Source organism: Poecilia latipinna, unplaced genomic scaffold, assembly GCF_001443285.1.
Source record: "Poecilia latipinna isolate Pla-1442-1.1 unplaced genomic scaffold, P_latipinna-1.0 Scaffold2040, whole genome shotgun sequence".
NCBI lineage: Eukaryota > Metazoa > Chordata > Actinopteri > Cyprinodontiformes > Poeciliidae > Poecilia > Poecilia latipinna.
Genome location: NW_015114656.1, coordinates 121,228 through 138,718, shown reverse-complemented (window position 1 = coordinate 138,718; position 17,491 = coordinate 121,228). Strand labels below are relative to the sequence as shown.

The following is a 17,491-nucleotide window of genomic DNA, read 5'->3' as shown; positions in this document are numbered from 1 at the left end:
TTTTTTTTTTTTTTTTTTTTTTTGTGGGGTTGGAGGGATTCTGTTTGTTTAGTCGTTTTAATGTGAGGGCTTGACCCGGACCTGTTCTCCCTCACCTCCCCACCACCCACCATCCCCGCTCCTCCCATCATCGCCAGCGTTCACTGGGAATTCCACAGGTCTGGAGTAATGTTGGGAGGCTCCGTCTCAGCAAACTGATCAGGAATGTACCAGTAAAGTGGGGGAGAGAAGGTGGAATCTGTCGGCCTCGCGGGGAAACACAGCACTTCATTGTTCTCCTACCTTTGCATTCCGCTCCTCACCTCTCTCCGCTTAAAAAAAAAAAAACATCACACCCCTCCTCTAAACACAAGCCCTCACTTTTTTTTCTCCCTCTCATTCCTTCCTGCCATCCTCCCTAATCATCTCACCTGGCTTTTCTTCCGCAGCTCCAAAAAAAAAAAAAATGACCCACTGCAGAAAACCTCAGCTTTCCTATCCAGCTTAAATCTAAGTAGGAGAGCGGACATGTCAGCAGGGACGTTTTTATACCCGCTGTCCAAACGTGCGCTTGCACATTTATTTTCTAAGACGATGATTAAAAGATATTTCTGTTTTCAAGTCGTGCAAGTGTGTGTGGCGTAAACAGAGCAGACTGAAGGAGGAACATCGCATGGGGTTGACGGCATGGCTTTGTGTGCTTTGTCGCGGAGCAGATCTCAACAGGCCCTCACACGCCGCTCTCTCTCTCTGACACACACACACATACACACACACACACACACACACACCAAAAGCTGCAGCTCCGGTGCATTTGAGAAAACAAAGGGGGAGTAACGGTGGGTTGGGGGATAAAGAGATAGTTGCAGCCGGCAGGATAGGGGCTCAGATTGGGTCTGCGTGTTATGAGCAGTCAGTGAGGCTCGGCAGCTTCACCAGGCCTCCTCCCTCTTTTTCCTCCCATCCGCCTTGAAGATGCTAATCCATCACTGTACAGTAGCCCCCACTCCCTTGCTTTGATCAGCCGTATTCCCTCGCTACAATAAAGGTCTCCTTTACAGTCAGTAAAGCGCAAACTGTGACAACAGAACAAAGTCAAAGGCCTGAGTTATGGCTGCTCTGCCAAAGCCAGCTCATGTCGAGATAAGAGAGCAGACGATACCGGGAGAACAGGAAATCACCTGATGCAATAAGCTCTAAATTATGCACCAAGAGATGTCAAAGACTAAGACACTCATTTACCAGGGTTCAGGATATGTAACAGATGAGCAGAGCAAGACGCTGCTGAGTAAAGTAAAACTCTACGGGCCTTTTTTGTGTTCACATAAAATATTGAGTTTTGTTTGTGTCAGGTAATTTGAAAGCAAATTGAATATTTTTGTTAAAAACAGAGATGCTCCGATTGCGGTTTTCTGGCTCTTCAGCGATTACCGAGCCTGACCTGCCGATTCCGATTTTGGCCGATACCAATTTTTTTTTTCTTTTTTTATGTCTGAAATGTTGCTAAATATAGCAAGAAAGCCGTGGAGTTGGTAACAGTGGTGCGACTGTTGCTAACTGCAAACGTGCAGACATGACCTCATGAGTCGGTCTCTCATTCAAATCTCTCTCACGGAGAGCAGAGGAGGACAATTGTTGATTTTCAGACCTTTGCCGAGGTAGATAAGATCGGTGGATAAGACGCAGGTATCGGCCAATCACTGAAAATCTGTGCCGATTAAAATCAGTGCACCCCTAAAGCACAAGCTCTAAGACATTTGCCTAAACAAACTAATATTTAGGAATAAATTGTATATAGGAATTACACTGAAAAATGTTTTGCTTAAATGCAGATAGAACAAATAATGCCAAATACAGTAAAGTCCAAAATTAACGGTTCCAGTGGAAAGCTGGTCAGCAATTATAAAAGGGATTTGACTAAAAAACAATTTTCCAGGGTTTATTATGGGGGTGATACATTTTTGAATTTATTTATTTTAATTTCAACAAAAGAACTGTTTTCTTTACATTGTGATAGTTAACATGATGCCTCTCTCATTTTCCACATAAAAGAAACTTCTTGGCTGAATGGAAATTAGTTCCAAATCTGCCAGATATAAGAACATTTATTGCCTTAACTGTTGGTCAAAAAATAAGACAGAACAAAAACGTTTTCTAATAATATTGTATCAACAATAATTAATCGTAATTTCCTTTTCCTGTCCCCTCCAACTTTACGTCATTTCAACCTGGAGAGACACACACAGCGAAAAAGTCGCAATTAGAAGGTTTAATTTGACACGAACGAATTAAGGTTTTTGACGCTCGAATGGGAGGAAGGAAGCCTGAAGGAGCCGGAAGAACAAGGGAGGGAGACGGGCTGAAGCTCGGCTGGAGAGCAGAAGGAGCCGTTAAAGATGGAGGCCGCCTCAATGATCGGCCACGACGAGGAGCGATCTGACGCTAACAGACCGCAGTCGAAGCGCACGACGCAGCGATTGGACGATGCAGGTGAGGCCAAAATTTAGGTCCACGCTTCATGCTGTCCAGCGTCCGTTGTAACACCAAAGGCCAACAGTTACAATTTGCTTCTGCAAGCCGTTAAGAGAGAACAGCTAATTGGAGCCAAAGCCAAAAGGTAAATGCACATTTCCTACTCGTATCAGTTTCGGGTCAGGGATTGCGCCAGGACATGTTGAAGAAGGGCTTGGCATTCCTCCCACTGCGGGGGGAGCTGGTGTTAGCCGAGAGCAGAATTCCACTGAGATATGATAATAGCACCCATGATAAATATTTGTCATACAGGTATGTTTTATAACCCCAGGTAATTAAAGCAAAGATAAATTGAGCGTTTAAAAAAAACCACAGTAAAATGGAATTGCATCGAATTTGCCAGGACAAGATAGCGTTACAGTACAGATCAAAGTCCTGAGTCATTCTTCCTCTGGTGAAATATTTCCTACAAAGGAGCCGTGCTGTCTTATAATCTTTCCTGATGATCTTGATGAATAGTTACTGGAGCTTTTCTTACGTATTTCAGAGTTGTACTTTGTACTTGGATTTTTTTTCTTAAGTCATTTCAAGTCCAATGCCAGACAGTTTTTAAAGAAAACGTCTTTTGCAACTTGGTTGTGATGTATGAATTGTTTCACCATAAAAAGCTCCTAAGCTTAAAAAACAGCAGATGGTTTAGCAGAGAAATCAGGTGTTTAAATAAGCAACTTTGTTACAAACCTTCTAAATACCGGATGTCCATGGACTTGTCTTAATTTTAGGTCGTCTTTATTGAACCCAGAGAAATACATGGACATTGGACATTTTTAGTTGTTCCATCCAAATTTGGCCTTAAACTGAAAGTCAGGCTTTGTTAACCTTTCTGATCAACCTCACTACCCTTTAAGCACCTCTATAAACTTTTTAACCACACACTCACACTGTATGTGGAAGGAAATGTTATATTTTCTATGTCTATTCAAAAACAAAGTAAATGTTTGTGCCGATGACACAGTTTGTTTCAGTTTTTTTTTCTTTTTTTTCAGTTCAATTTGACAAGAATTACCAAAGATAGCACAGTGTTACAGACACTTTCAGAATGTAGTAGAAATATTTTTCAGACATGGCACTTCTTTTATCCTCCACTGTCCACTGCACAAGGACGTTTGGTCAGAGATAACAAAAAAAAAGCAAGAAAGCCCTCAGGAAAAATTTAAAATACTTTTAAAAAGCCTGGAGAACTATTGATCCAAAAGATCACCAGTTGTCTGTGTCTATGGGAACAAAAGCAACAAAACTGGAGGTGATTTAAAACGTTTCCACATGAGACGCTTCAAGGCCACTGGCTTACCTTGACAGGCGTCTTCAACCTCTTCAAACCCAGCATCGCATTGGCACTGTCCGACTGGAACCACCCACTCTCCCTCCGCAGTGCAGTAGATGTGGGGCAAGTCCTCGCTGTAAGCATTGTCCACACACTTCCCAGAGACCTTCTTGAGCTGCTGGTTGAGACCTCCAGCTACCGTCTCAGGGAACGAAGCGAGGCTCTTTGTTGTGGCCGGGCAAGTCTTGTAGTACACCCTGACAGAGAGGAGAGCGATGCAGGCTCCGATGTCTTGGAAGGCCAAGTAGAAACCCTTCTGGGACAAGCTTTGCACAACTTTTGTTTCCGTGTTGATGCGTATGCCATTTTTCTTCGTTATCTCATCTGGAGCGACGGTGGCAACCTTCCTGAACTGACCTTTACGGAAGGCCGTGCCTACGTCTGCGTCCGCATCGCTCGAATACAGGTTGAAGGTCTCCTTGCAGGTCAACGAGGCTCCATCGAATGAGTTGCAGTCACGCACAATGAACTGAAGCTCCACAAAGACCTGAGAGACGGACGGACGCCTCTGGATGAAGGTGGTGCGCAGCCAATTGTCCTGCTCGCGCTCCTCGACGTTGCATATGGAGTAGGTGTAAAATTGAGAGCCGTTCAGGGTTCTCTGGGTGACCTCCCACTGAAACAGAACCACGAAAACCGAAGAAGGTTAGAGGTAGTCAGGCTGGATTGCTTCTAACCATGTGGGGCTGAACCAAAACTAAGGGGATAGCTAAATAAAGGAGCGACCATTTAACCAAGAGGGTTCGGCCACTGTAATCTGAAGCAGGAAACAAAAACAGAGCGTGTGCAGAGAACTCCGTGGCTCTTCACGAGGGTAAATACAGACCTTTACATCAATACAGCATTTCTTTTTAGACAAGGACATCCATTTTCTAAATCTCCAAAGCCGAAAACTATCATGGACAAGAAGGACTTTGGTTGACAATGCATTTCTGACATTGCAAAGAGACAAAATTATTTCCCATTCAGTCTCTCTCACACACTTGTTGGCAGCCTTCCCGGGTAGCATTGCTGCATGAAAACTGGATGTTGCCACAAATATGTTTGAGAAAAAGTGACAGCAACTTCTAACCTTGGCTCATGAGAAACAAACGGCCCCCACGGAGGCAGAAGCTGCGGTTGGCTCTCTGCATGCAGCCACTGTGCTATTAATTAAAGGAATGTGCTTTGCTGGCGAAGTGTGTGGGTCTGCATATAAACTTGATGAACAACAGCAGAATGTACACCTCTGCTAACAACCTGGTGGAACATTCCCGCCCCCGTCCCCCAACACACATCCCCGTCCTTTTATTACAACCGGCCCGTAAGGCTAACGCGAAATAATCCAGCAAACATCTGAAACGTATTAGAGAGGGGAAAAAAGTGAAACTAATGTGTCAGAGGGACCTTCTTTCGAGCTGCTACACATCTCTGAGAAAGTCGAGTGAACCGCTGAGCGGCGTGCCTGCACATGCTCTTGAGTCATCAGCACATGAAATGAGGCTATTTACAGTGAATCTGCATGTGCCTGACCGGTCAATTACTCCGCAACCACATGATGGAGGAAGGCAACACATGTCTCTTCTCCGCTTATGGTAAAAGAGACAACCGCAGCATTAGAGATTCATCCCTAAATGCAGACATTTTCCCCTGTTGTAAGGAAAAAGGTAGCCCTGACTTGACTCGCTCCATCTGAGGCCCCTCCTCTCGGCAAAGAGGTACCACATGCTGCAAACTTTAAAACTTAATTGCTCTCTAACATACAATTCTGAAGCTGGAGCCTCGAAACCACAAGAAGCCACAAGTATTCCCAGTTCAGAGGGAGCAGCTATTCTATCCGCCTATATGTGATTTGGAGCAGCCCAGACATGCTGTGGAGGCAGCTCCTGATAGGGTACCTTCACTGCCTCGTCTATCCCAGCTCAAGAAGGCTTAAACTGGCAGATTTTATAGAAAACCCACATGTGTACACACACACACACACATACACACACACACACGTATACATATACAGGGAGCAATTTTAAGAGAATTACGTAAAATGTTCTCTGTACAGCTGAGTGAGTCGTCCCTTCCTGCGAGTTTTGATCTATCCTCGGGCAAATTCCTACAGCTGGAAACGTGGAGGAGAAGCAAAGAGCACCACACTCACCCCAGATCTGTCTCCCTGGTTTGGGGACCAAGTCAGCCAGCCCAGCTCCCCTCCAGTTGCCTTCATATCCAAAAGCACCTCTGTGGAGACACAACATCAAGATCAGTTATCGAAAACACTTGCAAAACTTACAACTGTTTATTTTTTTTTTTGTTGTCGTTTTGTTTTTTTACTTGAGCCTGCTTGAAATCTGTGTTGCTGAGTAACTTTGACCTCATTACAAAAGGTGCGGGAAGATGACAAATAAAGCAACATCTGATACATTCAAAAGGGATGACTTTGGGTGAATAAGGCAAGATCAAGAAAATATCAGCTTAGTTTACTCCGCAGTAGAAACTCCCCACCTGCTGCTGTTACAAAGTTATCGGAGCGCACAAGCTGAGTCGCAATTCACTTAGGTTGCAGAGAAGCAACAAATTGAACCCAACAACACTTATACGGTTGTTGCTGTTTGTTTTCCGAAGTTACAATCAAAGTTTCTGAAACTTTCAAGCAGTTGCAAAAGTAAAGGAAAAATGTTTCCTGCTTTTTTTTTTTCCTTTTTTTTTAAAGTTCTTGCAAGGAGGCTCTCCGCATGGCATGCGTTTTTTCCCCTCATCTCAACATAGATGTTATTTTGAAAGCTTATCTGTTTTATAGGCGGACACTTACCTTCTTTAGCCTGGAAGGTAACCAATATCCCGTTAATGAGCACACATGAGAACAGCAAATGTCGGACTCTACCGAGGAAATCCATTTGGAAAAAACTTTTCTTTCCCCTCTCTGCTCTGCTCTGCTCTGCTCTGCTCCCGTCGCTTGGCTGGGACTCAGCTTGCTCTGAGGGCTGCTGCTCCGATCTGCTGCTCATTCACAAACGGCCTCTGCGCGCGTCACCGACTCCGCCCGCTGGAATGTGTGTGCGCGCGCGTGCACGTGTAACCTCCAGTTGTGGTGTATACGTACGTGCGCGTCGGTGTGAGCGGGTGTGTTAAAGGTGTGGTGGTGGCGGCGTTGGTGATGAGTTCTTTCTTTCTTTCTTTTTAATCTGGTGGTTGGAAGGCGGAACGCGTCGCCTGAGAAACTTTTGAAGGACTGTTGAACATTTCACATTTCTCACCTGCACACGTTGACGAAAGAAGCAAAGATGTGCAATGAACCGACAGTAAGCGAAGAGGCACACAGTGACCTGCAAAACTCTGATCAGCCCTCGAATACTTTCACATGCCACAGCTTCCATCAATTCTAGGAACCGTGTGATAGGCCATCACAATGTGTAAAAATCTGAATAGTGTGGAGTGAAAAGTAATCAAAACCTCTGAGTTGATATATTTTTAGAACCACGTCTTACTGCAGTGCAATATCAAGTAAATTGTGCACGTTGTTTTTTTTTTTTTTGGTTGTTGTTTTGTTTTTGCAAAATTGTTAAAGCTCAGTCAGGTTCTGTGATTATGTCTGGATGTTATGTTTAAGATATTTAGGGTCCTGAACCTGCTAGAAGGAGCCTCTGCCCCAAGTCTCAACTCAGGTCTTCTTCCAGGATTCTCTTGTACTTTGCGCCACCCATCATCTTCCCATCAACTCTGACCAGATGTCAAGAGTGCATCACCATGTGTTCAGCCTGATATGCAGTTTAAGATTCTGTTTACTCATAGTGTATTCTATAACACCCAGTAAGTCAATTTTTGCTCTCAATTGATGAGCACACATTCTTCCACGTTTGCCATTTCCTCTCCATGATTGTGTGACTGGTTTCAAAGGGGTGTATTGGGTATTTTCTGCCCTTTTTGACACTCCCCTTTCACCACACAATTACTACAGTGTTTTTCCTATAAAGCCATTTACAACTGTTTTTAAGAGCGTTGTAGTTTGTATGAGAAGCTCAGCAGATGTGCAGTTCCGCCACGTTTATTTGTGGATGTTAGAGTAAAAGAGGCTGGATGCAAATCATGCCTTAGATTTTTATTCCTAAAAATTTGGAAACATGCTGGAACAAGCCAAGATAGATTCAGGTTCACGAGGCTTATCGGTTTAAGTCGAGGTGCATTATTGTAAACAGACATGAGACATTTTACGTTGGATGTCTAGATTTTCTAAATCCTTCGGTAAGCCTGCAGATCTCACTGAACCAGTTGGACAATGAGTTGCTCTGTCTCCACGAATTTCCCTAAACGTTTGCCACTCACAAACTTTACAGGATCAGTACAAAGACATTTTCAGCTTTTAACAAAGTTTACCATCGAGTCTGGTTGCAGACGTACACCACATTTAATGGGCCTGTTGTCTACGCTATTTTACTAGATAACACTACTAAAATAGTAGTAGTACTAGTAGATGTTTCTCACACTCCCTTTTGATGTTCCTGTGCTACTAGTTAGGCCACAAATGGAAAAGAAAAAAAAAAAAAGTAAAAGAAATCAGCAGCCCAAGAAAGAAAACACGTCCACAGCAGAAGGCAATGACACAACTCCTACTTGACACAGATCACCAAACCGAAGAAGATCAAGAGAAGGCCTTTCATGTGGTCAAAAGTGGGCCACTCTTCTATCCATTGTACAAGCCAGTTCTTTTACCAGTTACATCGCTTCAGAAATGACTCACATTTAAATGCATCTCCATTATGGCGATTAACTTTCCCTTGCACTTATTTAGGTAATGTGAAGCAGACCAAGCAGGTCTGGTTTTGACACAACCATCCAGGTCACACACCTTGCCAATATTCAATCAGTGGTCCAATTATCTTAGGATAATGATTTCAAACAGGGACCCGAAACTTTGGATGTAAAATACCCTTGATGTAGGAATATGGTCTCCTTTACATCTGTAAAAGAAACAAAGCCTCTTCTCCTCCACTTCTATAGAAACATCTTCTTTGCCAATGTCTATCAGCTCATGAAGAGACCTTTACAGGGCGGGAAACACAAAGTATCAATTAAAGTTGAACTGGAGCGGAATGGAGTGGCTGAGATTTTGTTTTTGTCAGGTTTTAATTTTTGATATTATATTTTTTCAATCTCAACTTTTGTGTCTGTCATCAGAGCGATTTAAACTGGGCCTCTGCTGTGGTTACCATCATCCTCATGGATGATTAAGGCCAGAAGGAACAATTTCATTTCGTCCAGATAGGATATTTTCCAGACCTCATTTACATTTTCCCGTAACAAGCTCTGGTTGCTATGGAAACTGATGTTAGGAGGTTTTAGAGGCTTGTAGAGGGGCTGGGGACGGGTATCGGACCATGTGATGACAGAGAAGGTGACGAAACTGGTGGAATGTCGGGAGGCCAGAAGGGGGGTGGTGTGGTACTGGACCTGTCGAAGGACAGCTTTGTTTATGTAAGTGCTTCATTTCCCAGAAACCAGCAATTTGTTGCTGCTTAATTTAGACAAACATTGACATTGTGCCAAAGTATACCATGATAGCCACCATGACCTTAACTGGAAATGAATTTGAATGTCTCTGAATGACTTGGAATCTGTCTATACAATTGGATTAAACAGGCCATGTGTTTCTGTGTACATACGTTGGATCTGTATGAATTAGCAGAAGTGAATTAATTGTACTTAGTCTTTTTGCATGAAGTTTGAAAGTTCTCCCTGTGAGTTCATTGGTTCTCTAAGAGGACTCCAGCTTCCTCCCACAGTCCAAAACCTTGACTATCAGGTTAATTGGTCTCTCCAAATTGTATTTTCTAACAGTCATCCATCCATCCATCCATCCATCCATCCATACATCCATCCATCCATCCATACATCCATACATCCATCCATACATCCATCCATCTCCAGCACCCTCAGGAGGAAGTTCCTCTCAGCGATATATGATCAAAATCAACTATCAATTCTATATATGTTTAAAATTACCAACATTACTAAGGCACAACTTATCTATTTTCTGGCTTTAAACATCTTCTGAAACATGTTAAAAGAGCTTGCATGAAGAAACTCATCTCCATTCTATATCTGGACAACTGTAGTGATTTAAAAGGTACTGCCTTTCAAATTGAAAAAAAGAAAACACACTTATGTTTTAGACAATAAAAATATGATTGAACCAACCAAGAAACAGAACACCTTTAACAATAAAATCATACGTCTCTGCTCGACTTTGTGACTAAAAGAAGAGTGGGAAAACCAAATGAGGTTGATTATCAATACTGGCCAGCAGCTGGTGATGTTATTCAGAACACGTTACTGTCTTAAGTGACAGGACAGTAACGTGTCGTTGTCATGTTACACTGGCAGGACGTGTAACATGAAGAAGAGAGCGCAACGACGTCTACTCTACCTCCCATCCTCACCCCTTTCTACACCTTCCTATTTAAACACCTTCCCTTTTTTTGCAGCACCTTCGTTGTTCAACAGGGCAAATGAGGGCACTTGGAGGTACAAGTGGACTGGTTAGAGAGCTGCCCACCTGTCTGGAAGCCTGTGTGGTACCAGATGCATTTGCATGAGGTTGTTGATTTAGACCATTTCGCCACACTGAGTTGGTCTGAGGAGGGGAAGGGGCGCCGGGGCTGCTTTACATGATGCCCCTTTGTTCTGAGCATCCACACATACAGAAGTAAAATCATTGTGACAACTGGAGAGAGATGTATTCATATAAGAATAATAGCATCTCTGAATACTAAAATTCCACGGTACAGCTGGCGGACTGATAGCTTGGTCATAATTCATGGGAAATATCCCAAAAATGCAGCACCCTGCAAGGCCTGTTGATTAACTGTGGTGAAGTTATGAACCAAAAAAAGATTTAATCTACTTCCCCCCCCCACCCCCCGTCTCTGGAGGCTACGTGGGAGTGAAAATGGGGGAGTCCAGTGTGAACATGAACAAGCAGAAAAAAGTATTTTACCTAGCAACAGTCACAGGGAGGAATTGCTGCCAAAATTTCTTTACCTCATTTTTGTTTTTTTGCACATAGTTACTGTGGAAACAAAAAAATATTGAGCAAAGCCCCCCAGTAAGGATAAGGAGATGCTATGTTTCAGATGTCGCCTCCGACTCCTCTTCCGTGGTTACCAACAATTTATTCCTGGTTGTGTTTACCTTCGAGGACCAGCCCCCCCCCATAGACGATCACAATGTGGGGTGTCATTGATTGGACACGGCCCACTTGCTCTCAAACACACACATGCATTGTTGCTCGCTAACACCTGTGATGCTGACTCCGCCAGAAAAGAGAAGTGGGCTTCTGCTGGTCTCAGACGCCCCCTTCATCTAGCCTAACCCTCATGCTCCCCCGATGCCTTTTGGGGCTCCAGTTTCACAAAAGGGGGAATTCCACCAAAGCAGACCCAGAGCTGTGGTACTGTGCAAAAGTCTTAATTCTCTCTCCATTTCTTTGCCATTTGCTTTCAAGCTGCCGGACATACTTTCTATGACATGTCAAAAGTTATTGTTGGACGTTGGCAGCTTTTGCGCTAATTTTATAAACCGTTTTTTTTGTGTGTGTGTGTTTTTTTTTTTTTGCTACCTTAATTATCCACAAGAATCATTCAGGGAGAAACGTCTCCTAATCTCAATGTTGTGTCTTCACATAACAGGCAGTTTTACAAAGATCCTGGCTCATTAGGCACTTCTCTACCAGCAGCCTGCCACAAAGACAGTCTGATCCTCTTTCTTTAGCTGAATCTGTACTAAAAATTTAAATAGCGTATCTCTGTTTGAGTCGTAAATTAGCATTTTAGTACTAGTAAGGTGATTCTTTGACCGTCTTTCGTCTCCCGTGCTGAAAAAACACCAGCATAACGTGATGTTGCCACCATATTTCTCCAAGTGGATGACGTTTACAGTGTAATGTGGTGTTTTCTGTGTCCTCTGATGGTTGTATTTAGCGTAGCAGTAAAAGGAGGTGAATACAAACACATGGCACTTTTTTTTTTTTTTAGAATTTACTTCTTGAAAGTTTGTGTAACCGGTTTCCACTTACACAACTATGGAATAGAAATAGAATAGAATAGAAACAGCCTTTATTGTTTCTATTGTGTAAGGGGGGAATTCAGGTGTAACACCAGCAACAAATATATTGGTTCACACAAAAAAAGTTAAAGTGTTAAAAACAATATATGAACAATAAGCTTAGCAGTGTTAGTGAAGACTGCAACAGAAATGACTGTGCAGTTTTTAGAGATACACATATCAAACTCACAATCCAAGAGACTCAAAAATGTATATAATGTGCATACTGTTAAACACTGGCAGACAACTTGAATTACAGCAAATCAGTTCAGAAAAACAACATGTGCAGAAACAGTGGAAATGTTATTTAAAAATGAGTTAGCTGTGGCCTAATTTGTGAGCTCAGGGCTCCGTTAAAGAAGAGCGGTGCAAGACGTTGCAAAACAAAAATAAATAAATAAAATAAATAAATAAATAAAAAACAATGCCGGGCGGAAAAGAGAAAAAAAACTGTGTCATTATCTAATTTCCACATTGATATAAGTGATAAGATTTGCCCGAGGGGGTCGCATGTGCATTATCCAACCTGATACGGCTGTTGAATATGTATTGTTCTTTGTAGTGCAGAACTAAAAGCTAATGCAGGATGTAAACTGAGAACTAAAGTGGACTGGGTTTTGTGGTTGAGGGAGTGGAAGGGGAGGGGGGAGTTAGAGTGGGGCGATGTGTGTGTACGTGTGTGTGTGTGTGTGTGTGTGTGTGTGTGTGTGTGTGCGTGTGTGTGTGTTGTAGGAATGGGGGTGCTGGGAGAGTTGCCAAGCACAGGTGTAAAGCAACCACAGCGGCACTGGTGGACAGGCAAACAGCAGGGCCTTTGTTCCCACAGACACACACACTTAGAGAGAGCAACAAGAGTGGACCCAGGCCAGAACATGTGAGACCGCAACACAGGCTCATCTGTGAGTCCGATTAGACAGATACCCTGGTTCCTACATCTCCTGGAAAGAAATACCCCCACAGTCCTCGTCTCCACCCCCCACAACAACAAGCAGCACCTGAACCTTGTCGCGGCACACCGGTCAGTGTGGCATGAGAAAGCGACTCCATCTGCCTCGTCTGAGATTTACTGCTACCTGATAAGCCAGCCGGTGAGGCTGGAATTAAGAAGCGGGGTCAAAGTACATCAGGCTGTTTGTGCAGGTGAATTGCAAATGACTAAGAATCCGTGTGTGTTTTGTGTTCAGCGTGGGTTGCTCACAGTTTGCCGTCCAGATAGCGATCAGTTTGAGTTTTCACCTCGTTCTCAACGGCCTGCGACCGCGGCATTGCTTCTTTGTAAGCTCGAAGTTCTACAAATTCACAAACAACTAAGACATCTGTTGGCTGTGTGTGTGTGTGTGTGTGTGTGTGTACTGAGGTGAGAAGCAGGGAAGCTGCAGGGCATGTGCGGAGCGACGTGTGGACTCGTAATATAAACCATGCGTGCGCGGCAGGCTCTGCTGTGGTCATTTGTATTTCACGCAGCTAAAGAGGCCAATGCTGGAGGGGCAACATCCAGAGACAGCTGACGGGAACTCTAATCTCCTGTTTTGTTATTTTTCTCAGATTTGTATATCTTTTGTCAGCGACGCTAATGCGGAACACATTTAACGCTGTTTACGCCGAAACGGACTTGGTAGTCTCCTGGTTATTGCTTTTGGTAGATGGCCAGCTCTCGATAAGGGCACGCAAGGGTTATATTTCCATAAAGTAGGTGGTCCTATAGGATGCTGTTTAAAAAAGCAACAGATAAAATGAAAGTTGTGAAGGCCGAGGTATACTGACCTTGGATAGAGCTTATGAAAACACTCGGCTAAAACAGTCTCACCATTCAGAAGCGACCTCTTGCTTCACAAACTTTAAGCTAAAGCACACACCGATGGAGAATAATGTTTTTATTCATGACGGCTGAGACACAAAGTTATAGTTCGGTTGGAAAAGTGTCAAAGCTTGCAGAGCAACACAGCTTTTAGTGAATTGCTGTGTAGCTGCAGTTGGCACCTTGACAAGCAGCCTTTAAATCAAAGTGAACCGGAGCGCGATCAAGGATTGCTGTCAGGCCTGATGCGTCCTGTTTTCCATTTCCTAGAGACTAGGGTGGATAAGAATCATTTGCTTGGGGAGAAATTGGCACCGACGTGAGTGAGTAAGTGAGCGAACGCCTGGATTATGTCATTCATTTGGTAGAAATTTACAGTTATAAAACAATATCCTAAGATTTAAATATCGGATGCCACACTGCTCGGTCCTTTATCTTAAAATGGAAAGTAGATGACACAAATACAAATCTATATAAATAAAATTACTGTGGCTGTTTGCCGAGACTGAGATCCTGGATCAGGAGATTGTTAATCAGAGAATCAGCTGAACGGATTCACAGCTCAGGTAAGACAGTGGCCAAACCTGGTATTTATGAACAAAGAGCAAGAAAAAAAGACTTTGTTGAACAAAAGGGAAATGTGGAATAACAGCTGTGCCAAAAAAAAAAAAAAAAAAAAAACTAGCAATAGTGTTTGACTGAACTGCTCAAACACTTTTGGGTATTATGCTAAGTTACTTTCAATTTCTTGATATATGGATTGTGCATAATGTGGATTATAAACAACAATACTGTAATACCAACTCTGTGCCAGTAGGTGAACTGTATTAAACAAATTCAAAATTTTTAAATATCTTTTATAAGTGATGACAAGCCAATTATTTTGCCGAAAGGGTAATAATTTTAGTTCACTCTGACACGATTTACTCTTTCCACCAGGTCTGTAACTTTGAAGTCAGTAACAGGGCCAAAACAGAACGAAACAAAAGTCGATATGAACATAAAAATGGTTCTGATGTTGAGATTTCTAATAACCTGTGTAATTCTAGTTTATGTGAATATAACGCCATTGAATTTTCTTATTTAACTTTAAAAAAAAGAAAAGAAACTTCACTTTTAAATGTGTTTCAACAAACTGTTTTGATTTTTTCTGATTTTTTTTTTTTTTTGCCAAATCCAAATTCATGCTAGTTTGTTATTATACCACCATTAATCATACACAACATAACTCAACATACCTTATTAAATAAAAGAGAGTCTTGATCTGAAGAAGTCAACAGTTTCTGGACATCTCAGGGCTGAAAAGCATTGAAACTAAGTAATACTCCCTCTTGTTTACTACGTTACAGGAGCTACTGGCTTCATCATACCAGCAACTCAGAAATGTATTGAGGTCCAAGAAAATGTGTTGCCTTGTGTAATATCAACAAGTTTTCAAATTCTCTTTTCTGTCAATTCAATGTGCAAACAGGAAGCCAGAGCTGTGATTTAAGGGCTGATGTGATCCAACGTTCCCAGCGTTGGTCAGGACTGTGCCAGTAGGTTTTTGGAAGAGATGAGGCTCCCTGAATGTTTTTGCAGAGCCTTTTATGTAAAATAATATAATTATCTGGCCTACTAAAAGTAACAGTACAGTCTGTGTTTTTCTGTGTCCTATTTGGACAAGCATCCATTTATTTTTGCAAAGATTACTTAAGACGTTTTCAGTAGTACACTTTAAGAGATTGTTGAAATTAAACTCTGAATTTGCTATCTGAAAATGCTACAATCAAAGTTGTATAAAATCTGCAGATTTTATCATTTTTTGATTTATAGACATTGTAAGAGATGCTGTATTATTCCATAATCTATTATAATATATTTTCAAAACTATCAATCACGATGTTATGATCAAGGTGCCGACATGGCTGAAGATCTTCTTTTTTGCAGTTTGTGTTAGTCAGACACTTCAACACTAATCATGATAAAAGGATACAGGCAGGAACTTATTCATTTTAATAATAAAATACAATACATACAACCACCTGTGACTCTAGACCTTCTGGTTGAAACGCAATATTTTTTAGTCAAACCTTTTACCTGTTATTCAAAACCTTCCTGGCTGAGTATAAAAAGTACGTTGACCAGCCACACCGACAAAAAGTCTGCTCTCTCACAAGTCTAAAGTTACTTTTTCAAGAGTCACAGCAATAGTTTTGGATTCCTAAGTCTATCTGCTACATCTTTTTTTTTTTTGCATTCATATTTTATTTATGCTTTGATAGTCTTCAGCATTTCAGCTGGATCATCTGGAGCTCTTGTTTCTTTACTCAGCTTGCTCCCTGATTGTCTCAGTTTGTCTTGTCTTCAGCCTCCCTCACATCTGGTCCTTATTTGCGAGTGATCACACTTGTCTTGCGCACATGATTTACTCCTCAGAGTATTCTATTAGCCCTGTGGCTTCTCAGAGAGATACGGGGTCGCAGTGTGTTTACGCTCCTTTGTTTGATCACACCATCTTTGAGTTTAGTTCACACTGACTTTTTATTTCTCTCTGCCAAAGCCTTTCCGCCTCTGGACCTGAGCCAGCATTTGTATCCGCCGTTCACTAGACTCTCATCTCTTCACAATAGCCTCTTGTTACTAAACTACAGAACTGAAAATCTCTAGCTGAATCATTCAGCAGAAGCTAAATAGTCATTATATTATGTTCAGATGTTTTGAAAGAAATTCTAACTTTTTTTCTGGTTGAGTAAGGGCCTCTCTTGGTTTTAATCAGGCTAAACTCATAACTCATGCTTTATCATATGATTGCTTGCACCATAAATTAAGAACTTCCTTTATCGCAGTAACATCTCCTTGATCCAGAAGCTGACCTAATCATCAAGCAAAGTCATGACCCTGACAAAAAAAAAAAAACATTTTGTGAAATCTCCTCATCCTCCTCTTCCTTCCTGCCCCTCCAACCTCTCCTCTCCCTCTCACTAGATCCGACTGTCCTTGGAAAATCTCAGTGTTGCCTGCAGGGGGGAAAGGCAGAGCCGTCACAAGGTGCCTCTCATTCAACTCCTTATCACAACAGTATCCCAGCATTCCGATGCCAGGAGCTGAAACATAGTCTGAGATGATGCCTCGAGTGTTTTTTTCTTGTTTACTTTTGTTTCTGTTTTTTATTGGGTCAAAACCGGAGTGGCAGATCTTCCCATTTGCTCACTGAAGTAGAATGACCTGCTCCTCAAGGCACTTGGTGCCTTCCTCCTTCCTTCCTTCTCTCCTTCCTTCATATCGAATGACTTCATACCCAAAGGCCACTGTGGAGGTTTGAGGAAGCTAGACACGTCTTAGATCGGGAGTTCCTGGGGTTGGGGGTGTCGGAAAACCGGGGGGATGGGAGGGACAACCTTCAGTCTCTGAAAAGGGGCCCCCGGGCGCCTGAGAGCCTCCATTGAAAGCCACCTGTTGACTCAGTTCCACATGACCCCACTGAGCCCCTCGCTGATATCAGATAGGATGGAGAGTGGGAACAAAAAAACAGAGAAGTCCACGGGAAAGGCTGAGGACATCTGAAGAAATTATTCATAATTAGTTAAAAATAAAAAATTATGTGAAGATACATTTTCCAATCCAATGTGTGCACTTTGCAGATGTTTCTCCATGAGTTTGACATTTAATATAAGGACAGAACAGGAGAATTAGATTAAACAGATTAGACAAAATGATTTTACCTGATATACAAATAACAATCGACAGACTGGCGACCTGTCCAGGGTTTACCCCGCCTCTCACCCGGAACATTAGCTGGAGATAGG

The 17,491-nt window shown here is 42.4% G+C and overlaps 1 protein-coding gene across 1 annotated transcript in view; it reads right to left on the bottom strand.

The window, feature by feature from the left end:
- The window catches only part of LOC106935896 (ephrin type-A receptor 2-like), a 34,735-nt gene extending 27,885 nt beyond the window's left edge, over positions 1-6,850 (bottom strand). Inside the window, exons 1-3 of the mRNA XM_015016610.1 lie at positions 6,618-6,850; positions 5,967-6,046; positions 3,803-4,451 (exon numbers count right to left, since the gene is read on the bottom strand). Coding sequence (XP_014872096.1) covers positions 3,803-4,451; positions 5,967-6,046; positions 6,618-6,813 — 925 coding nt within the window. The 5' untranslated portion in view covers positions 6,814-6,850. The remainder of the gene's footprint in view (positions 1-3,802; positions 4,452-5,966; positions 6,047-6,617) is intronic.
- Between the last annotated feature and the right edge of the window lie 10,641 nt (positions 6,851-17,491).